Below are 22,573 nucleotides of genomic sequence, written 5' to 3'. Positions count from 1 at the left end.
AAAAATTTGTAATATCATGTAACAGTTTGTAACAATGTAGCCTACAAGTTAGTGAGGGTAGAAAAAAAAAATGCTGTAAAAATGCTGGGTCCTGTGAAAATGCCGTTGCAGCTCAGACAAACAGGAGGTTTCAACATAGGAGTATGGAGGTTATTCCCTTCATCTCACAGGAAGTATAAAACCAGTGAAACATCAATGTGCCATTCCATCAGACTAAAATATCTGTCAACCTGTGCCTGTAAAAGCAGTGTGTTGTAGTTGGGGATTGAGGCTGTTGCTAAAAATGACCAGGTATTGTTTTGTGTGTGTGTGTGTGTGAGTGTGTTTATTGCAGGTGTCACACAGCCACCCTGAATGGAAAGTTGCACCACTGAGAAATGTTATAGCAGTTTTGAAAGGGGCATATTAGTGAGCTACCACTCTGAGTCAGAGGGACAGCTTCTGCTAACAGTCTTCTGCTGCTTCCAACCTGAAGGTTTCCTTGACTGCTGAGGGATAATCATGTTCGAAGAGCTTTCTTTCCTCTTACTCTCCTCTTCTGTTCTTTAAGTCTATTTAGACAATTTTTGGATTTTTTTTTGTTGTGATATTTGGGAACGACTGATACTGATATGGTACCATTTCTGTAGCCCACTGCATAAGTATACAGATATAGATAGTCACCTGGGCAACCTACATGGTACATTCTTTAATAAACAATGTGTGAACAAATCTGTGTGACACACCAGGTGCGTAATTTTGTTCCCAGTTCTTATGACAGGAAGACACTATGTAACATAAAGATGTATCAAAACAGATTATTTAATTTACCGGATTGCTGTCATACAAATACTAAGTCGTTGTGCTTTAAACTCCATAAAGGTTGGTAGGAATGAAAAAATATTTTAAAACACTCTTTTTAGAGAAAGAATTACATTTGACCTCTGCAAATAGGTTGAGTAAAACATTATTTTGTCCCTGAACAGATTGTAACTTGTACATGCAACAGTAGCAATAAGCAGTGGCTTCCATCACTGTCTGTTCCTGGATGTATCACATTTGCTATGATTCCACCTTAAATCAGACAGTTAGTTACATCGTATCTGGACCACGCCTCTTCCCATGAACAATACATTCCCTCACAGCCCTCTTCACCATCCATCAGAAATGACAGAAACCAGTATCAGTTCTGGCTGTGGCCCAGTTATGTGACTAGGAACAGGTCTACCCCCGCTGTCTCTTTTTAGGTGAGCCTGTGAACCCCCAGCACCTCCACGTTATCCTCCTCCCCTAAATACCCAGAGAGGTCCATCATGCGCTGCTCGGACTCGGTCAGGCCATAGGTGGAGGTGTAGCCCGCATAGTCTGTGGACAGGGGCAGGCTCCTGCACTTGTCCCTTCGGTAGTCTAAGTGGCTGAATGTGGAGCTGCGCTGGCGGTGGCAGGTGGCTGAGGAGTTGGCCTCCCTCAGCTTGCGGGCCAGGATGTTCCTCTGGATGGGAGAGGGGCCCCTCCTGTTCCAGTTCGCCTCAGCCCTGTCTGCCCTGTCCTGCCCGAACCCCAGGCCCCGGGCCCCCAGGCGCCGCTCGCACAGGGGGTCCAGCCTGTTGGCGTCCTCTGTTTCTGATGTGGCCCCCGCTGCGTAGCGTCCCTGCTCAGGGAAGCGGGGGGCCGCCTCCACGTACGGCCGGCGCCTCTCGTCGACCGGGCCGTTGCTCGGGCCGGGCTTGGGCCGGTCCCAGTCTTCCCGCTCCGGGACGTGGTGCTGCTCCCACAGCCTGGCCCTGCAGCTTCCCTCGGGGAGCTGTCGGGGGGCCACCTGGGTCATGCTGCGCTCCCTGAAGGCCCGGGGCTGCTGCGGCTGCTTGCTCTCGTGGAAGCTGGATGTCCTCCTGAAGCTGGGGTTCCTCAGGTAGCCGCCGCTGCGCTCCACCATCTCCACCCAGCGCTCTGTGCGCTCCCGCCGCTGCGCGCTGCTGCCGAAGCCCGGCGGAGGGGGGCCCAGGGCGAAGTCCGCCTTGGGGCTGAGCCTGTCGGGGAGGGTGGCGGAGGCTTTGGCCGCTTTGCCGGTCTCCACGAAGGGGGACTTGATGCGGAAGCGGCTGAGGTTGGCCTCCTCCTGGCTGTCCGGGTCGGGGGGCACCGGGGTGAGCGCGGCCGGGGTAGAGGCGGTGGTTTCCAGCATGGTGTCGTCGATGGGACTCTGGGAGACGTGGTAGACCTGCGTTGCCTCCTTCAGCCCTTTCTTCTTCATCTCCTTCAGCTGCTGCTGCGCCAGGCGGTACCCGAAGATGGGCGGGACGATCTTCTGGCCCGTGGGGGACACCCTCTCGGGGTCCAGGGGGAGAGGGAGGGTCTGGCTCTGCTGGCGGCCCAGGGTGACCCTCTCGGGTGCTCCGCCCAGAGCGGGGGCGAGGGGAAGGCCCTGCTCGGGCAGGGCGACCTGCAGGCTCTCGGAGAAGCTGGGCCGCTGCAGGCTGTGGCCGCAGATGGAGGCCTCGTCCGAGTTCTTCCTGCCTCCGGGCGAGTGCATTGAGCTGCGGCGCACCGAGCTGCACTTGGGGGCTCGACACACTTTGCGCCACACCGTGATCAGCACCGTGGCCACGATCACCACCAGGCACAGCGAGATTCCCGCCACCGCCACCAAGTTACCCCCCAGGGCTGTGTCAGTGGGGGCGAAGGGAGACAAGGAAGGACGGGGCGCTGAATTCAGTGAGAGAAAGAGAAGAAGGGAAAGACAGAACAAATTAAATTACATCACTGTATAATTTTAATAAAATGAAAGTAATGATACATACTACAAATTTAACTGAAACTAAACTAACTCAACAGGACATACTTATATGTTTTATTACCATACACTAATAGATACCGAGTAATAGCTCCTGAGGACCAGTGGCATTGAATATATTTTAAGCAGCGTTTTATAACAGGTTCTTCCTGGGGATTGATGTACATCAGTGATGATGTCTTGTAACAATATACAGCACTGGTAGAGACATTTGGTGATAAAGCAAGCTCCCTGCATATTGCAGTGTCACATATAAATGCATACTCCATTTTACTGCACAATACGCACCCAGTCCTGCTTTAATCTAACTGACTTTATTTACATCTGTTATGTGTATACTCTGGTTAAGTGAACAGTGTCACAACAGTCCTGAGCTTATGCAGTTGGCAGCGGAGACGAATACCAGACCTGTGCAGTCTTCCAGGGAGCAATGAGACTGCTCTTTAACCATGCCGGTGCACTGCAGTCCACCAGTAGAGGGCACCAGACACTCACGAAAGCGCTCCCTCACCCCCTCTCCACAGGTCACGCTACACCCACTCCACGACTGCCAGAGTCCCCACGTTTCTACAAGAGCCAGCGGGTGGAGTGAGAGACGTTACATTTTTTTCCACTTTACAAATCAGATTTGATCTGTAACAATGACACAAAAAAATAACATTGCCATGACATTAATAAACTTTTGGGTCATTCATGTGTCCCATACAGCACCACAGGAGAACACTGCACCCACCTGCATTCCTCTGTACAATGATGCAGGTCTGGGCAGGGCTGGGGGAACGGCTGAAGTTGAGGACAAACCGGAAGCAATATCTGTGCCTTCCCGGTGCAAAGATGGAGCAGTTGAACTCGGTCTCATTCTCCCCCTGAGTGAGCCAGTTAAAACCCAGGGAAGGGGTGACCTCGTCCCCCGGGGTGGCACCTCCCCCCTCCCTGAACAGGAGCACCTTCCCGTTGGTGAAGGCGCAAGGTGGGGGCAGCAGCCGCACGGTCACTGTGCCTGTGCACCCGGCCTTGTACACATTATCCACCAGCAGCTTGTAGGAGAAGATTCGGGACAGGTAGAGAGGGCCTGACGTTTTTATGTCCTGCTGGGAGCGCGCGGACTTGAGGGCCACCTTGACAAAGTCCCTCTCTGTGAAGGGGAAGGCACAGTCCAGCTCAACACTCTGCGACTTAACCACCTTGATCTCCCGACGCTTCAGGGCCTTCACTTTGTCAATGCTGTTCCTCCCAATCTGGTTGTACTCCAGGTAGCTGACCTCTAAATAGAGGGGCACGCTTTTACTGCTGAGGCAAGGCTGGAAGTTGTCATTAGTGGAGATCACAATCTGGAAGGAATTTGAACTCTGGTTGTTGGTCCTCTCCACAGCGATGTGAAAGGTGGGCCACTGGACATGCAGTACCTGGCTCCACCACCAGGTGGCATTGTATGCACCTCGGTCACTCTCCTGCTCCAGTTTGAATCTGAAACTCCCAGCATAGAGGAAACAGGTGCAGTCAAACTCCAAAGTGCCCTCTGAATGGTTTGCAGGAACTGTTCTGGACAGAACAGTGACGTTGGTCTCCATGTCCACCAGAGACACAGTCATGGCGCTGTCTGTTACATTGCGGAGGCAGCTGAAATCTACAAACACGCTCCCGTTGCTCAAGGCTACATGGACTGAGGGCCAATGGTGGATTTTGGCCAGAGCTAATGGACAGAAAGAAGGAGAAGTGGTGTTAATAAATTCCACCAGTAAGAAACTGGGTATATATCATACAGGTGGGTATGTGTATAAATTCTGTCTTCTTCACAGATTATGGATTTTATGATCAATTAAAAAACAGTAGGTCAGATGCATCAAAATTTAGCATTCCTGTTAGGTGACACTATAATGAAGTATTCCTGGCAATGCGATTGCAGTGCTGGTCTCTGAGGGCTCTGACCTGTCTTTCACCCCCTCCTTTTCCTTCCTCATGTGTTTCCTGTGCCAGTGGATGGTTTGAATGTGTCACTACTACCTTCAAAATAACCCCAGCTGTACAACAGCAGGTGAAACACTGAAGTATTGACCACAAGTGTGACTGAGTGTAATATACTCATCACTGCACACCCATGGATATATTTTTGCCAAACCATTCAGGCCTACACATAAAATTTCTGATTTCAGACACTATAAGATGAACTGAGAGCCCGCTGACCCTACAGCCCACTCACCATATCCCAGGAGCACCAGCAGGAGTGGGAACACCGCGGCGGGACCCTGTGTCATTCCGATTGCTGCTGCGCCCCGGAGCCTCGTCACGCCACATGCCCTCCCGCAGACCCCGTCACAGCAGCTCTGAAAACACGGAGCGCCGCGCACACACACCGTCAGCCTCCATCATGCGCCCGTGCAACACTCGCATGCCCTCAGTGCAGGCCCCATTCAGTCACACAGCCCGAGCTGAGTCACTCAGAGATGCTGAAGTATCCTGAAGTATGAAGTGTCCTGTTACACTTAGCCCTCGCTTTTCGTATGTGCAGGTAATGGAAAAAGAAAACGCATTTTAGGTATGGCAGGAAGGTCTATTTTACTGAGAGAAACCGCCAAGCCATTAAAAGTGTCTCCCGTGGTGTGTGAGGGGATGAATAAAGATTATATCCCTCCTTAAAACGGACTTCAGCTGTTCTGGTTCAACTCCCTGGATGTTTGTACAGTGACCATGACGTCTTTTCACGCTTCGCTCATTGTTTTCTGAATTTGCGTCAGAGAAAACAACAGGCAAAAAATAGCTTACTGCCAGTTCCTGACCCCTCCTCTGGTGAAAAGGGCATACTCCCTGTCGGCTGAGTAACGCGCCTGTCTCCAGTGTTCCCCACACCACTTCTGCCCCGACTTTGAACGCTTGTGGCAGATGAACAGTGTTTATCCCAATCGCCAGCGCCTCACCTTAAATCACAATCTTGATGAACAGGTGTTGAGGGAATGGGTATAATCACCCGTGACCACCCATACATTAAAGTGAATCAAGGAAGTCCTTAATCATTTTCACTTCAGCATAAAACTGCAGTTAAAAATGAGGGAGAAAAATGCACTCATTATGTGATTTATTTTAAGTATAATGGGATGTCTGTCAACCATTAGTTTAAGAGGTATATTTACCCGCAGTCACTAATTCTTAACACGTATACACTGTTTGTGGATAGACGTTTTAGACGTATATTTTAATAACATCTGTTTATATGCAGGCTGCACAGGAATTAAACTGTGTGACAGTATGGCAGTCACATGATGTACATTTCATAGGATCACTACTTATGTCATGACATGCCTGGTTTCTGGTATGTGCATAAAAAATCCTTGAGCGCTACAATGGCTGTCGAAACCAATGAGTCGAATTTTAGTCATACTCTACTCTTTATACATGTACAATAGTTCAACATGTCAAGGCAGTGTCCAAACAAATCGGCGAGTTGTGCACTGTTCCTGGAGCTACATTAGCATTCCTGACTGGCACAGCCATTCATCTGCACTGAAAATGCGATGTTTACGAACCAAAAACATTGTTCCTATTAATACTCAACATTCCTGTAAACATTATGGAAACTTAGATAAAACTTAAAAAATGTCTAAAATGTTTCTTGAAAGTAGCTGTTGTCTTTATTGTAAACAAAAATATAATAAAAAGCTGTTTACAATATATTCGTCCGACACATTTAATAGCTACAGGGACATACTAAAATGTTGCTGTAAAATGCGTTATACTTACAGTTTCTGCACACAGGACAGCCCATCGCTCCTCTTTGCAAATGCGTAGCAATCAAACCTTACCGCCAAACACATCCCGTTCCTGTTAGTTATATCCATTTCTTGTCCGTGTCATCGATTGCAAAATGATTAATAACAGCGATTGTTCTTCTGGAGTTCGATAAACGCGAGTAACACGCGGGACACGGACGCTGTCTGCAGTCCGCTGCGCCTGAGTGGCAGCTGCGGTAACTCCAAGATGACATCCACAACCCCGGTCGCTCTGCGCCCTCTATCGGTAATTAGGTATCATTTAACGTTAATTTAATTAGAATTTCGCTCGTTGTCATGGAGCCGCGGAGAAATAGCACCGTAGCTGTGTAAAGACACAGCCAGTTTAACAATAACCACAGCAAGAGGAAGAAAGTGCTGATAGCAAAGTACTTAACTGAACATTAAGCTATACAAAATCAAATACAAACTCCCCATCACAAGACTGCAAAATCGAGATAATCAGATAGAAGCAATCTATTGTCTGCACACTGTGTTTTTAATGAACATGGCTATTTTTGGTAAGCGTGTTCAAACAGGATAATAATAACTGAAAAGTGTCATATCCTGTAGATATCCATGTTGATTATTTCTTGACACTGGCCACAGTGGCCAGACAGAGACCTGGGATGGACTGTTTTCAAGGTCTAATCCCTGGTTTAGAAGCACTTCTCTCGAACAAATTGCCTCTTTAAAAACCACCATCAAGACCTGCACAGACAGCTGGTTTGATCAAAAAGAATCAGGTTTGTTTGGTGCATGAGGGAATATCATGTTCACTCCTTGGACAGACTCAGAGCTCGTCTCAAAACTCCATGCCAACTTGGACGGGGCTATACTGTAGACCTCCACATTCCAAAAGCTCCTTTAGGATATGAACCAGACCGTGCATTTCATTGTCTGTCTCGCCGTCAAAAAGTGTAAATATTTAACATGTCAGCAGCTGACCTACATGGAAAATAAATTGTATTACCTTCTGTAATCATGTACTCTGACTGGTGATACAGCAGGTGAGTCTTGGAAACACAAGGAGCAAGTCAAACATAAAGTGCTTTAACTGTACATGTAAATCACTACGGGGATGCCATTTTGATTATGAAGAACTTCATGGTTCTTTTTCTACCAAACCTGGAAAAGATTAAAACTGCGATTACACGACAGCCAGTGCAGACAGGGTGGTATTCCAGCTACTGAGCTGATCCTCAGAGGAATAACACACAGGCTGTGTTATGAAACCAATATATCCAATGCAGATGAATTACTGTAACAATGACATCATTCAGAAAAATGTGTTCCACGTTTCTTGCTTGAAACAAAGAAATCTGACAAACCAGTTTTCCAGCAGCTATGCACCTTTTTTGCTCTTGACTGTTTAGGCTAGCTGGCATTAACTTCAAAAGAGAATGACTCATGAATGTTCGGCTTCTTTTCCACTTCAGAACGCAATACAGTTTCTCTAAATGGATTCCACGAACAAAACCACTGCTGCTGAATTTCATGACCACTGATTGCCAAAAAAATCATTTATTTCACTTATCAAATTCATAACAATGTTGATAACAGGTCCCAGGAGCAAGTCTCTTTACCTAATAAAAGTTGACAGATTAAAGGAGTGATATGACATATTGGATGTTTCCCAAATCAGCTGATTTGTGGCCACAAGTGCTACCAAAACCTGGCACCAGACAGACTCATGATATGCAAATATTTCTATGCACTTGGACAAACAGTATTATAGGTGCATGTCAATATTTTTTAAGAACCTTTAGAACAACACCTTGTTTATTTGCTTGTAGAATCCTATCCTTGCCTAAAACCTCTAGACCTGCTGCCTACAGTAAGATGTTCCAGCATGACAGGTGTGCTGTGCCCTGATCCTTTGGACTTAGTAGCTGGGATGACATCCCTCAGAGCTACATAAACAAGGGAGAAACAGATTATTCCTCTCAGTGTGGCCAGACACCCTTATAACTACCATAAGTATTATTCAAGTAACGAAACAATGCATCCGTCTATTTGTTGTCTTGCTCTCTTAAGACAAGGGAGAACACTTCTTTTAAGCAATTTTGCCACATTTGCAGACAGCCATTTTGCTCAAAGCGAAGTGGACTTCGGTAAGGACGCCTCAGCAATCGCTCTGAAGTTCGGCAATCTCTGAGGGTCCAAAACAAGGCCAGGGGGGTGGAGATCGCTGACGGGCGGTGCGTTGATGACGCTCTCGGGGGCTTTATTAGAAGAGGTTGGGGTAAAACCGCAGGCCCTCCACAGAATCATCTCTGCAGAGGTGGCCCATTTTCTCAGCCAGCAACAATCTGCACAAAGAAGAAATGGAGGGAAAAATTGGTTTCGTTCCATGCCACAACACGTGGCACAGCAGTGGGGGTGTAGCGAATAAGGTGCGTGGTGCGAAGGTTGCAAGGCCTATTCCCAGGTGTGGCAATGCAAGGTAGTCAGCCTAAAAAGCCACAGCAAACACTCAGGTGTACAAATAGATGATACATAGAATTGGAAGCAATGTAAACCACCTTGGATAAGGGTGTCTTGGGATGAAAGTAATAACTGCCGTTTAGCATGTGAATTGCTATTTGAATTTTATGAACCACAACACAGATCCTACCACCTTAGGAGTAGTATGTGTTCAGCAATATGCAGCCAAGAAAGAAGATAATTCACTGTTTAATACACAGGGCCTTTCTCTTCATCGCAATTCCCAATGGAACCCTTAACCTAAAGCCTTAACCCTAAACCTAAACGGGCCTTAACCTGGTTCCTAATACTTGTGTTGATACATCTTCATGCCATTAGAACGGCGGAAGATACCTCTCTTTAGCGAGAAGAACAGACAGTCCCAGGAGCTTGGCGAATTCCTCAGAGGTCAGTGACCCTTTCTCAGACACCTGCAGAGAGCAGAGCTGGGTAAGGGAAGATCATGGAGAACAGCTTTCACCAGAGCGTCAGACAGGGGCCGCCGGCCTAGAGGTACCACACGCCTTCCAATCCCATCGATCCACCCTTTAAAAGGTGCCTACAGTCGCTCTGTGAGAGCGGAACACCCAGGGAAACCATTTAGTTGGACATACCAAGCAATTAAAAATCTGGACTTGTCATGGTCCTTTACTTGGTGAGTCTTAGGTATATCCAATGCAACACACTCCCAAGGATACACTCTCAAAGGCTAATTTATTAAATTAAATTATAAATTAATTTCGTGTAAGAAATGTCAGTGTCAATGTAAATAAAATAAGTGTATAAATTTAGATGAATAAAACTAAATGTAATCATAAAACCTTTTTCAGAGAACAGACCCTGGTGGCATTTAAGGCTTTTTTGTTTGCTAGAGTGATCTACTAAAACTTGTTAATGAGTGTCCAAACTTGCCATTGTTGTATTGTTACACTAAACGTTCACAGGAGTGGAACCCTTGTATGGAAGAACACTGAAAAGCTGTTGCACTGCAGATCATGTTGATGCATTCCTAATCTGAACTATGTGTGCCTTGGACTCATGTTTGATGGAAAACTAAAATCAGACACCTCGCCTCCCCTCACACACACACACACACACACACACACACACAAAAACGCCCCCCGAAACCCCATTCCTCTCCTGCCCAACACAAAAAAGAGAACATCAATAAGACAGTGTTTTTCTTCCAGGACCACATCTGGTAGTGATATCCCATCCCAGAGGTATCCCCGGAGCTGCATGTGTGGGGTGTCCAGCTGAGTGAAATTTGGAAAGCCCCCGCTACCGATAGGCCCGGCGGGAGCCCCCGCAACATTCACTGTGCCACCTTCCGTGGTCTGTAACGTGGACTGGACCTCCCCCAGGGGAACCCCGCTCCAGGAGGGTTCAACTGTCACAGTGCCGCGCAGGGCAGCAGTGCGGAGCGGGGATTGAGGGACTCGGGACTCGATGGCCATGGGGCCCAGAGGTTGGAATCTTGGGCGGGACCCCGCGGCCCCCGGTTTTCAGTAAGGGCCCCGGAGACCTCGACCGTCTCTGTTAGCGACCAGCTGGATAAACGGGCCACGCAAGGAGAGCAAGCTGAGAAAATCACCCTGGATGGGGGTGCCTGCTAAGAAAATAAATTATGTCATGCCATGCGCTTTCCAAAAAAAAAAAAAAAAAAAAAAAACACATTATCCAGCGCAGATGCAATCATCTCTTCCTCACTGTGGGACTGCAACTGGACCACCATCACCCCGCTGTCAAAAACACGCAACCTGGCGAGGAAACAGACAGCCCCGGTTCAGTCAGTCCTGCAACACTTAGAGAACGTGGCTGACTGGGGGCTGGGGCTTTAGTGGTACCCCCTATGTTTACGTTACACCCTATGGGACTGCGGCGGTTCCTGAAAACAATGAGCACTCGGAACACTGCAAAGAGCCTCAACAGGAGACTGAAGCACGACATGGGAGTCCTCTGCTGTTTACAGTACATATAATGTGACGGTCAAAAGACTTGCCTCCCAGCTCACTGAGGGCTCTTGTGGTGGCAAAGTTACACTTCATGTGAGGAAGGCTGAAAACCTCTGAAGTGGAAATGCAAAGCAAAACAATTTGAATACTGCTAGAAAATGTTTTAAATTAGAATCACAGCATGGGGAAACCTGTGAGGCAGGAGGTTTTTATGTTACCACTTTACCACATCACTCTTTTTCCCGTTTCACTCTAAGCTGCCTAACTATAGGCTCCATCTTCAGGGTCTCTCCCATAAGGGGCACGCTGGTTAGAAAAGATGCTTGGTGCCAGAACAGCTTATGCCTTACAATTCAAGGAAGATATAATTGATTTGGACACATTCAGATAGAAGGGGGTGGGGCAGGGGAATGAAACAAAGGAGAATTGCTCCAGGCTACCACACATCCTGTGTACAAGGAGAAATACAACTTAGTCACAAAACAACTGAACTGGAAATAGTACAACTGAGCCATGTTCAAACTGGAATTCCTGCAGGCAGAAGGAAGACAACGGCACCGACACCAAAAAAAATAGGTGGAAGAGATGAGGGGGGCCCGGACACAGGCTCTCAAAACAGGATGTGAAGCAGGAAGTGGCCCGCGGATTCCTCTTCCCAAGCTGCCACCGGCGTGACCTCACTGCCGCCCCGTGATGCCGCCCGCCCCCACCCCGCCCTTGTCACACGCCAGCCCCGGGCCTACCTCAGAGGCAGCTTAAGGGACTCAAACATCTTACAGGCGTTCACCAGGTCCTCTGGAGACAGCAGCTGTGTGTGTGAAAGAGAGAGAGAGAAGGAGAGCAGCATCAGCTGGGTGTTCAGTGTATCTCTCTCTGTTTGTGTGTCTGAAAGAGTGCAAAGCTTCATATTCAGTCAAACTGCAATGCCCTTTACTTACTGAAATTATCCGAAGAAACTTTATGAATCAAAGAAAACACGTAATACTTGCTTAGATTTGTCATTCAGCATTAAGGGGTAATGAAGACTAACGGAGTACAGGCCCATGTGTAGGTGTGTGCTGCTCCGTTGGAAACTGCTGAAACGGTATCTGGTTATCCGATACCTAAATATCTGGGCTTATAGTAAAGGATAATAGAAGGCCGCATCTCCTGCCTGAAGCAGTTAATGCGATGGGAGCCAGCCCAGAGGAGCACAGAGAGGGTGCTCAGCTGCACCCCCCGTGGCACCCCACAGCAGGGGACACCCAATCCCCTCCCCCCTCCAGATGGCCTCTGCTGTGCCAATCAAGAGCTTCCCTCCTAATGCCCCGGAGCAGGGAGATCACGGTTGTGCCTAATTATCCCCAGGGCTTTGGCAGAGGCTCACCAGTGCTCAGGAAGGGGAAAGGCGGGGTTCAAACACACTGCACCTTTGCACAGTTTACACAGGGGTGCGGTGATATGAGCAGACAGTTTTAGTAGACGATCAAATAAAGGAAAATTGAGTGAACCAACGAGTGCGGTTAAATATAAAGGATGCGCTTATTCTACAATGTGTGTGTGTGTGTGTGTGTGTGCGTGTCCAGCATACCTCCATCCCACGCGCACGGTTGACCAGGCAGTAGACTTCAGTGAGAGCCATCATACCTCCACGCTCCTTCAGAGAGAGACCAATCAGTGAAAAGCACTTTGTTGTGTATTGCACTGTAAATCCTCATCTTACTGGGGGAGTCAGGGCATTAATCCCCCAAAATCCTCTGTGGGGGTCCATCTGCTCTGGGTGGGCGACTGACCAAAAATGTGCAGCAATGTGGAGCAATGACTGCTTTTGTAAACATTCACTCAGATTCACTCAAATTCTGACAAATGAGTAAGTCACAGCTTCAGCTTTTATGCCCTTTGACGATGAACAGATATGAGCTGGTTGGGGTAAAGGCATGTAGACTGTGGGAGTATTCTCTAATATGAGCGGAACTGGTGTCAGCAACTATATCATAAGAGGGAATGGCCATCACACCTTTCTCTTGATGTAATTCATTGGGACTGGAGCAGAGATAGGTCCATCCATCAGCAGAGCACTATCTATGAATGAGTAGACTGATAGGTGATTGGGGAGAGGTGGGCCTCAGCTCTCCTACCTCCAGCGGAGCGAGGAGCATGTCCCCTAGCTGTTTGGCCAGCTGCATGTGGTAGTGCGTGCCTGAGCCGTGGGTCTCCCTAGTGACCGGGTTGGCGATGCCCATGCTCAGCAGATAGGACTTGAACCGTATCGTCTGTGGAAGTCAGAATCAACACAGGCACAGCCTCAGTAAATACACGCTTACCATGGACGCATCCTTTCACAAGCTCCGTTGAGCTCTGAGCATGCATTCAAAACGACACGTACCACTATTAACGGAAATCCTCATCCGGGCCTACCCTAATAAACGCCAGAGCCCCAGCACTGGTGATACTGTTAGAAATAATACAATGTATTTATCGCTGGTATTTAGAAAATGAAATGTTCCAAAACCTGATTACAAGTTCACTGCTAACTGGACACTGCAGACTGAAATCTTTGTCCTGGGTAAACAGCCCCCCCCCCCCTCTCCCTGGTGCTTTTTGTGCTCAGGGCTAACAATCATGTGTTGTGTATGACCGATGCTGACTTGATAAGCAGCGTGGGCTAACCCTCGCAGAGAGCTTCACCCAGACGAGACCTGGAGGGGGACTGAGGCCTTTTGTTTTTAATTATCCTGGAGAGTCGGGCCGGCGACCGGCCTCGGGTCCGTCCCGGGTCACACAGGTCAGGCCTCTGAGGCCCTTGTGACACCGTCTCCACCTGGGGGGGAAGAGCCCTCTTAATAGCAGTGCGCAGTGCATGGGAACACTAGCAAACGGGTTGCCCCGAAAAAACACCGTAACAAGAAAAAAACAAACACGCTGCCTCTCGCCGTGTAACTCGAGTTCTCCCAGATCCCCGTACCATAATAAATCTCCCGGGCGCTAAAATAAACCCAGAAATGGTTTTTATATGCTTTTCCTAGCAGCTGTGATGTCTGTGCTGGGAAGAGAGGGAGAAAGAACTGAGCGAGAGAGGCGCCAGCAGACGACGCTGCTACAGAGGATGCATGTGCGTTGGAGAGAAGCCAGGTGAGATGCAGATCAAGCGCGCGGTGTTTGGAGAGCTCTGAGGCCAACGGCACCTGGCGAGAGGGGCTGGAAACTCAGGAGGAAAGGCTGCCGAGAGCGCCCGCACACCCTCCACGGTGTTTACCCGCAGATCCCTTTTCCCGGACCTGATAGGATCTCAGCTGCTGTTTACCCTTGTGCATGAAACCCGGTAACTCAAATCAATGAAAATAAAGGCGAATCGGAGGAGGAATTTCCTTGTGATGCGGTGGGGGGTGGGGAGGTAATCTAAGTGTGTCTCGGATTCCAGTGAGCCTATTAATTCAGAAGACTCTGGAGCGGGGAACCAGCCAGCCACATGGACAGGGCGTGCCAGATAAACTGAGGAGCTACAGCATTGGCCATATGGGGATGTCCTTCTCCTAATTACAAATGAACCAAGACCTTCGAGCCTCCTGCTACGCCCGATCAAGCATCTGGATGGGTAGGTGGCCTGTGGCAAAGCAAGTTAAACAGGCTGCAGTCTTTAAACAGAACGTACGGACATCTGATTGTGCAGAACACATACGAATATTCAAATCGTATGGGAAAATGCATTAAAAAGACAAAGTGTACCCCTGCATCTCGATCCCACTCCACCGCCTACACAGAGACAAACCGTCCGTCCGATGAGCACAACGAATCCAGCACCATCGGGTTCTTAACTGTTGAACAGCGCTGTACAAACAAACCCATCCTGTAGCGTTTATCTCCACCCATCCCAGCAAGACCGACTCATTCAGCGTGGGGCCCGCGTGGGGCGGGAGGGTCAGTTTTACCTCATCCTCAGTGATGTCGCCTTGTTTCTCCTTGATTTTGGAGGCTATGGATCTGGACAGCTCCACCATCTCCTTGGCCTGAGAGGAGAGGCACAGCACGGGTTAGCATCGGCCCAGCAGCACAGCTGCTGCTCTTGTTCCCGCAGTCTACGCCAGTGACGAGCTGCTGGTGCCTACTGGCTTCCTACCTTCTCCATCAGCTTGCTGAGGTCTTCAAAGGCCTGCGGGGGGGGGGGGGGGGGGGGGGGGGGGGGGAGAGAGAGAGGGAGGGTGTGAGATATCCGGAAGGAAGGCGAGACTGACCGGACGCACGACAATCCACCACGACGTCGCTGAGGCGGCTAACAGCTCTACCCCACATTACCCACTCTCAGTCCTGCGTGTCCACATCCTTTAACTAAACAGACAAAATTACTGCAGACCCTCTTATCTAGAGTGATAATTACACAGATAATTACATTTATCAATACAATTACAATGCAATATTCCCTTTATACATTGGGATACCAGGTAGGGCTGATCGATATGGCCTATAAACAATATTGAGATATTTTTAAGCTATATCGCAATACACAATATATATATCTCGATATTTTGAAATCTCCTCCACTTCATAAATGCTTGATTTAACCCTTCGATGCATACAATCACACCAGTATGATGATTATAGTAGTCCCTGCAACATATGTCTGCATTAAAACATTCTTTTTTTATTCATTAGTGGTTTCTATTGGAACAATTTTAAACTTGCATGCAAAAAGGGGGAAATCTTAACCAAGTTAAATTAAACAAAACAGTATTTATTCAAACCAGGCAATGGTTTGTTGCATATTTTGCAGATAACTGTTGTTTGTTCAACATCTTCTTTGTGATACCCAAACCACTACCAGACGATGGATCCAGTGCCGTTTCTTTTCGGAACCAATTCGTCCGCCTCCATCTTCTATTACCATTTCCGAACTCAGCACATATAAACTCGCTTCACTTCTTTCACTCTCTCCAGGCTCTTTCCCTGTTCCCTCCAGATACAAAAACACACATCTCACCTATAAACATCACACACACTCGCCCAGGAGAGTTGTCTGGATGGGCGGGTGAGTGTGTTTGATGTATGTATGTGAGTTTTTTCTTTTTGTGTCTGTGAGAGGGAGAGAGCCATAGAAGTGAGCGAGAGAAGCGAAATGCCAAAGCGAGTCTCATGCTGGCGGCTTAAAAAAATTACATGACAATTTGTACTCGATGTTCGCGATATGCTCATTTATTACATCCCACGCAGAACAAGCCGCGATACATCAAGTATATTAGCCCACCCCTAATTACAAGGCAATTTGGGTTCCTTGTCCAAGGGTACAACAGCAGTGCCCCACGTGGGAACTGAACTGGCAACCTTTGGGTTACAAGCCCTGCCCTTTACCAGTCCACCACACTGCCACCCATCATCAAGAAGACATTCCACATTATAGGAGAAAATGCTACCTTTACTACTGTAAGGCATTGCTACAGTTTTAAGGAAGTTTCAATGTACGTGCATTGTGCAGGGGCAATGGCACGCTGCTTGCACTGTGAGAGAGAATGATTCTTCTATTCAGGAAAACGTTTCGCTTATCCAGACGCTGTCAAGCCCTGACAAATGAGCCGGAGGATCCTCCATCCGTGCACAAACAGGCCGAGGAGCACGTTTGGTGGGGCCGAGGCGGAAAGCGCGGCTGGCGGAGCTCGGGTAAAGCAGCCAGGCGGGTTTTGTTTCGTGTTATTTCAGCTCCGGCCGGTGATGAAGGGGGTGAGCCCGGGAACAAAGGCCAAGCGCACACACCTATCGGGGACTTCCGCCCCCACACAAAGGCCCCCGCTGCGCTCCTCTCTTATCGCGGGCGCACAGCCTCGGCAGGAAGCCTTTGAGACGGAGCGCGTGACGTCTCCCGACGGGGCTGGGCGGCACCAGGCCCGCTGCTAGGGGTCCGCATCTAACGGCCGCTCGGCACCAGACCCGGGACCCATCGCCGAGCGGCTAAAACAGGCCCTCGTTGTTTTGTTTTACACATTAGCAGCTATGCACTTTCACTGAGGTGTGATAATTACTCGAGGGAAAACATTCCAGTTTCGTGGTTATCCTGTCCAGCGACGTTACCCTGGGGGGTGCGTTGGGGGGGATGGGTTGTCTATGGAAATGTACTATGTAGAGCACCGACTGAAGGCCCTTATCCTTGAGACATTTTGTTCTGTGACTGCACTATGCTTTTACTATGTGATATGTTTGCTATGAAACAAATTATTACAAATAATTTTTGAGTATAGTAGCGTACAGTAGTTTATTTATTATCTTCATCATATGCACAGTAAGTAGAATACTGCTCGAACAGTTGCTGAAATAACTGAATAAGGATCTACTAGAATTGCACACCAGCAAGTTCCTGCAGTTAGTATCAAACTGAGTTGTGTCTTTTACAGTGAAATAAGTGTTTTCTGGGTTAAACTGTGGGCTGTTCCTCTATCTTATTTCTCACGGTACCCAGCTGGGGCGATGTGTCTGGAACATGATGTGTGTGAGAGCCTGAAGATTGTCAAGGTCTCCCCAGACTGAACGAAGCCGCTGAGGTAACTTGAGGGAAAGATTAAAAAAATGAAAGCAGTGAGAGTGAAAGAGGAGGAGATGGGTAAACAGAGAGTGCTGTGGCAGGACGCTGCGCACTCCCTCTGAGGGCTGGGCCTTTACACTCAGCACGGTTATACAGCCTAGCTTTCCAGGGCTACTGCTAAAGTGGGCCACACTGCGTGCACAACTCATTTTGTAATTTTGCTGTAATGAAAGCAGCCATTGCACAAGTGAGGCCACCACCCGGACACACAGACAATCCTGTCACCTGCGGCTGTGACCTCACCTTCCCTCTCACGCTGACATGGGCTGGCACGTGAAGCAACAGCTTGGCACCTCGTGCATCTGTGGAAAAGAGCTCTCCCATATCAGGTGTCTGCGGAAATGCCTGACTGGGTTACGGTCCTCTACGCAACGCAGATGGGCACATTTCATTCCCTCCCTCTATTATTTACATCGGTTTACTGATGAGGTGCCAGGCAGCCTCTGCATCCAGGTCTCCATCAATAGACACCTGTTTCGCTTGCAGTTATTTTAAATTGCTCAGAGGAGAAATGTGTAGGAGCGGATGATACCATCGGGAGATGAGTCAAGACACTGTGTTGACCAACTGCATCTTGTCTAACACACAGACACACACACAATGAAAGTGAGAGGCTGATTATGCCTTGGTGTGTGTGTTTGTGTTTATGCGCAAGCCCTGCTGAATGACTGTTTCTTTTCCATGGCAGTGGGTGTTTGTCGGAGCCAGCACAGGAAGGGGAAGGCCGTGACCCCGTTTAACTCCGGCACAGATGGCTGGGTTCCCCTGTGACCCCCCCCCGTTCCTCGCTTCTCCTCGTACCTCCTGCGACCCCTTCGGCTCATTCTCCCCCTCCAATCCCCCCAATGCTCCCCATCTCTCTCTCCCCACTTTGGTTTCTCCCACTCTGCCGCGCTCCCCACCCCCACCTCTGAAATGTTTTTGTCCGTCTCTTTCCTCTTCTCCTCCAGCTTCCTCTCGATGCCCACGATCCCCACGGCGCGGGTCCTTCCTGCCTGTGGGTCCCAGAGCATGCACAGCAAGAGGAAGGACAGGGTCAGCCCAGGAGACCACTAAAATCTCCACCTCCTAAAACTCCCCAGCAACACGTGCCCCCACTGCCACAACAAGTGTCTGCTCAACACTTTTAAATGAAATAACTTGTACGGCATGATATCTACATGACCGAACATGACATTGAAAGAAACCTAAGAGCAAGAGAATGACCAAAAGATAGTGATTTCTCTCCATATCGCGGTGATAGCGCCAACAAACAGCGCCACTCCTAGGTTATAAAGTGAACTGCATGTCTGTCAACAACAAATTAACAGTGCATGTCACGCCTTTGGGAAGAAATATTAATATTCCTCCTTGGAAATACCAGCAGGCAGAGTGATATATTCAATGAAAGAGTTATCTATCTCCCTCAGTGCAAACAAACAACAGGCAGACATTCAAAAGGAGATGTGCTTTTTTTCTGGCTCACGGTAATATGAATTAACAATGGTTTTAAAGAGGAGGAACTGGGCCAGTTCCTTCCTTTCCGCCAGATTTTCGCACTCCCTTACAAATACGTCTTGCGAGACAAGCTTGTTTACTTTGTTGTAACTGCGGGAGATTTTCAGTGGTCCTAAATCTTTTTTTTGGCCGGGGGGGGGGGGGGGGGGGGGGGGGGGGATATGCGAGCCACAGAGCCAGGGCCACACCTCTCTCTGTACCTGAGGTCCCGTTGCTGTCGACATTGGCTGGGACACAGGCGTCCTCTCCCACCTCTTCTGCGTCATCTCCTCGGTCAGTCGGCGGTAGAACTGCAAACAGAGATGGCCAGGTGTAAGCATGATTCTGTCAGCCCCAGGCTCAAACACAAACTTCACCAAATGCCCCTGTGTTGTCCTTGGAAGTCTAATACTGGCTGTGTTCGCAGAGCATATCAACGCTTAAGTTATTACTGGAACACAAAATTCAAACACTGTGCCTGACCAACATCCACAGAATGGAGGAATTGAGAGGTAAAAGTCAGATAGACAGATAGATTTATTGAACTGGCCTATCGCAGAGTGAATGCCTCATAAAGGGATATCGCAGCACACACTGCAGAACAGTACAGTTACAAAGTTATCCACAGCCTTGGTGCAGCATTAGCATTCAGCATGTATGTTTCCTTTGGAAACATGTGCCCATAAATCACTATACAGTTGGTATTCTTGGAGGCTAACAATGTTAGACTATGGAGTATTTAATTCCCACCAATGCACTGGTGGCATTGGCCTACATTTGATCTACCTGCGATGTGCTTTGCGTTTAGGTTTTTTATTTCTTAGAATACACGCATTATAAATTTGGTTGTCATTGAAAATAAAGAAAACAATCTGAAAGTACTGAAAACCAATGAATTAAGACTTAATTGCATTACTCACACCTAAGTACAAGGCACATCCCACAGAGATCGAATCCCAGACTAATTATTCTTTAAAACCAACATATTAAGAACGAATCACATTCCCAATACATCGTGTGGTATATACCAGTTTTAAATAACAATCTTGGTGAATAGTGCAGTTTCTGGAGGTTCTTGGCTACAGCTGAAGTTAAAGCACATTCATGTTTTAATGAGGCTATGAACTAATATATCATTTGTTTAATTAGCCAAAACCCTTTTCCAGGCAAACATAGAATGTTTTGAATTTTACTTTGTAATTCCAACTTGGACTTGAAACTTGTCAGCATTCAGTTGGAATTATGATGGATCTGCAGGAGCTCTGCCATACAGACCGACACCTGTGTAGTAGGATACTACAGCAGAGCACCCTCCTTGAATTCCTCAAAGTATAATAAAAGTTGCTACTTTTGAGTAAATATTCATGCGTTTGTTTCTATATTACAGCGTTTCTCAAACCTCTCCTGGAGTACCCCCTGCCCTGCAGGTTTTAGATCTCTCCCTGCTCCAACACAGCTGATTCAAATGATCCACTCGTTATGAACTCCTGAAGCTGCTTAATAACAAACTGATCATTTGAATCAGCTGTGTTGGAGCAGGGAGAGATCTAAAACCTGCAGGGCAGGGGGTACTCCAGGAGAGGTTTGAGAAACGCTGCTATATTAGGTAAAACCCTAAACTCACCTCACAAATTAGTCGTAAAGGTCAGACACTAGAATTTGAGTCGACCGAATATGTTCTTATCTGTTCCGATGTTTCAGATGTAACCATATTCAGGCGTTCCCCTTTCAGATATATTCAGCATGAAAATCAAAACTACAAAATGGCAATTGAAACTGCTGAGAAAGTTGTTCTGTTTCAGTGGACTTCCATGTAGCGGAAACGTCTGATTTACCTGCTTTATATTTATTTGTCACTGGCCAAATTTGAATAGACTGAACCTTTTCACAATGACTTTTATCCTACTGGGCACTAATGGGGACAGAAGAGCCAAAATCCAGGCCTTAATTCAGAACCTTAAAATCACTCCTCTCAATAAAACCATGAGGAACGTGCCTCTATCTGGCCATGCTCCTTGAAGGACAGCTTGATGTAGGAGTACTTGCTGTGCTGATAGGGTCCTGGCTCTTTGTTGGGGGACACGGGGTGCAGGTGAATAACAATCTTTGCACTGCAGACACAAGACAGAGGGCACTGCTCACTGTGATGACAGTTACTGATAAAACAACTCACATGATAAATGTTAAAATTGTGATTAAAGCAAAAATACATAGCTACGTGCAATGGGTTAATGTCACATGAGAATGTATGTGTACATCATTTATAATGTATTTCCTGAAGCCCTGCACAAAAAAGAGGGCAGGTTCCAGTAAGTCCTGCATCAATCTAACGAATTTTGCATCAATCTCTCAAGTCGAGTCCAACAGCTCATGCAGACTGTAGAGGATGTACACAATCACAGCTTTGTCTTGTTTCCAAGTGTCACCTCTTTCCAATTCCTGCTGCTTGCTCCTCAAAGAAGATGATCTGGGACAGGGGTATGGCAATGCAGCACTCCTGTAGAGACATATGGATAGATGACACCTAACAGTAGAAGAAGCTCTTCTCTAATATGGAAAAGTCTTCAATCAAAGCACTGGGTGAAGGCAGTGTACATAGTGTATTTCAGACCTAATCTGATTAAACACTTCTGTGAAGCATTCAAAACAACACAGACTTGCATTTTGCTACCTCTTAGTTTCACATGAAATTTTTGGACACAGCTACTTTTCAAATACGTTATCGGTACTGTAATTGGAAGCCTTAGAAATGCTACATATAAAATAACAATATTAATAAACAGTGTAACATGCAGTTCTAATTTCGTAAATATCGAAAAACCATTAGAGCTCTTACGTGGTTTTTCATGTCCCTCCAGATTAGTCGATGCGTACTCAGGAGGACAATACCGACATCAAGTTTCGCCTGCACGAAAAGGCACATCATAACAATCTTAACAAGCTCATCTGAGTAATATCACTCCCAATTTCCGCTCGGAGGAAGTTCGTACCTAGGTAAAAGCGCAGGCTACTCGACTACAGGATGAAAACAGAAGATTAGGGTTAGCTAACGCATCACGCTGTCTAGCAAGCTAGCATTGTGGCTGGCTAATATGGCTACCTGTTCATACTAAATCTATTGATGGCATACAAGTGAATTATAGTGCAACTATCAATAACAGACGCGGTCCTTAATTCAGAGTGTATCAGGAGGGCACAATTGAACGACATGTTTCAATTCTATGCAGGGGGAGGCTGATTTGATAGTTAAGTAGGTCTAGCTATCATAGGTATTTTAGCTACTCTATCCACAAAAGATACCTTTTCATCTCCGTCGTATAATCTGACACCTCTTTGCTGGATCACTAAGGTTTCGTTCATCTCCAGCAGACCATTTGACCACAAGAACCGATCCATTTTTGTTAAGCATTCACGTATCCAGCTGCAAACTACTTTTCAGCCACTTCCCATACAAATGACATTTTTGTGTTTACTTCCGTAGGGGTGCCTGAAAAACTGCCTGCTGAGATGGCAACAGCTAAATAGACAGATAAATGAAACACGTATTTTAAGCGGTTAGACTACATAACTTTGCTTTTCCAAATATTTAAGTGCA

At 47.4% G+C, this 22,573-nt stretch overlaps 2 protein-coding genes across 2 annotated transcripts; both read right to left on the bottom strand.

Annotated features, from left to right (window-relative positions):
* Positions 1-823: 823 nt before the first annotated feature.
* LOC118775142 (thrombospondin type-1 domain-containing protein 1) lies at positions 824-6,698 on the bottom strand. The gene is made up of 5 exons (XM_036524887.1): positions 6,509-6,698; positions 4,974-5,097; positions 3,507-4,466; positions 3,182-3,340; positions 824-2,685 (listed from the first exon to the last, which is right to left on the bottom strand). The coding sequence occupies exons 2-5, from the start codon at positions 5,026-5,028 to the stop codon at positions 1,223-1,225; spliced, it is 2,637 nt and encodes an 878-aa protein (XP_036380780.1). The 5' UTR covers positions 5,029-5,097; positions 6,509-6,698; the 3' UTR covers positions 824-1,222.
* Positions 6,699-8,075: 1,377 nt separating this feature from the next.
* vps36 (vacuolar protein sorting 36 homolog) lies at positions 8,076-22,440 on the bottom strand. The gene is made up of 14 exons (XM_036525567.1): positions 22,279-22,440; positions 21,815-21,883; positions 21,405-21,475; positions 20,975-21,089; positions 19,200-19,289; positions 18,411-18,497; positions 15,055-15,087; positions 14,867-14,944; positions 13,076-13,210; positions 12,529-12,594; positions 11,702-11,766; positions 10,679-10,763; positions 9,358-9,434; positions 8,076-8,849 (listed from the first exon to the last, which is right to left on the bottom strand). The coding sequence occupies exons 1-14, from the start codon at positions 22,372-22,374 to the stop codon at positions 8,768-8,770; spliced, it is 1,149 nt and encodes a 382-aa protein (XP_036381460.1). The 5' UTR covers positions 22,375-22,440; the 3' UTR covers positions 8,076-8,767.
* Between the last annotated feature and the right edge of the window lie 133 nt (positions 22,441-22,573).

Source organism: Megalops cyprinoides, chromosome 3 (genome assembly GCF_013368585.1).
Source record: "Megalops cyprinoides isolate fMegCyp1 chromosome 3, fMegCyp1.pri, whole genome shotgun sequence".
NCBI lineage: Eukaryota > Metazoa > Chordata > Actinopteri > Elopiformes > Megalopidae > Megalops > Megalops cyprinoides.
Note: the sequence above shows the minus strand (reverse complement) of the source record. Positions and strands in the feature narration are given on the sequence as shown.

Excerpts from the sequence above, each read along its gene's own strand:
- LOC118775142 (XM_036524887.1), bottom strand. The coding sequence starts at position 5,028 with ATGACACAGGGTCCCGCCGCGGTGTTCCCACTCCTGCTGGTGCTCCTG. Across the intron at positions 4,467-4,973 it reads GCTGGTGCTCCTGGGATATG|CTCTGGCCAAAATCCACCAT; the intron begins GTGAGTGGGCTG and ends TCTGTCCATTAG. Across the intron at positions 3,341-3,506 it reads CATTGTACAGAGGAATGCAG|AAACGTGGGGACTCTGGCAG; the intron begins GTGGGTGCAGTG and ends TGGCTCTTGTAG.
- vps36 (XM_036525567.1), bottom strand. The coding sequence starts at position 22,374 with ATGGATCGGTTCTTGTGGTCAAATGGTCTGCTGGAGATGAACGAAACC. Across the intron at positions 21,090-21,404 it reads GCAGCAGGAATTGGAAAGAG|TGCAAAGATTGTTATTCACC; the intron begins GTGACACTTGGA and ends TTGTGTCTGCAG. Across the intron at positions 15,088-18,410 it reads CGGACAAAAACATTTCAGAG|GCCTTTGAAGACCTCAGCAA; the intron begins GTGGGGGTGGGG and ends CCCCCCCCGCAG.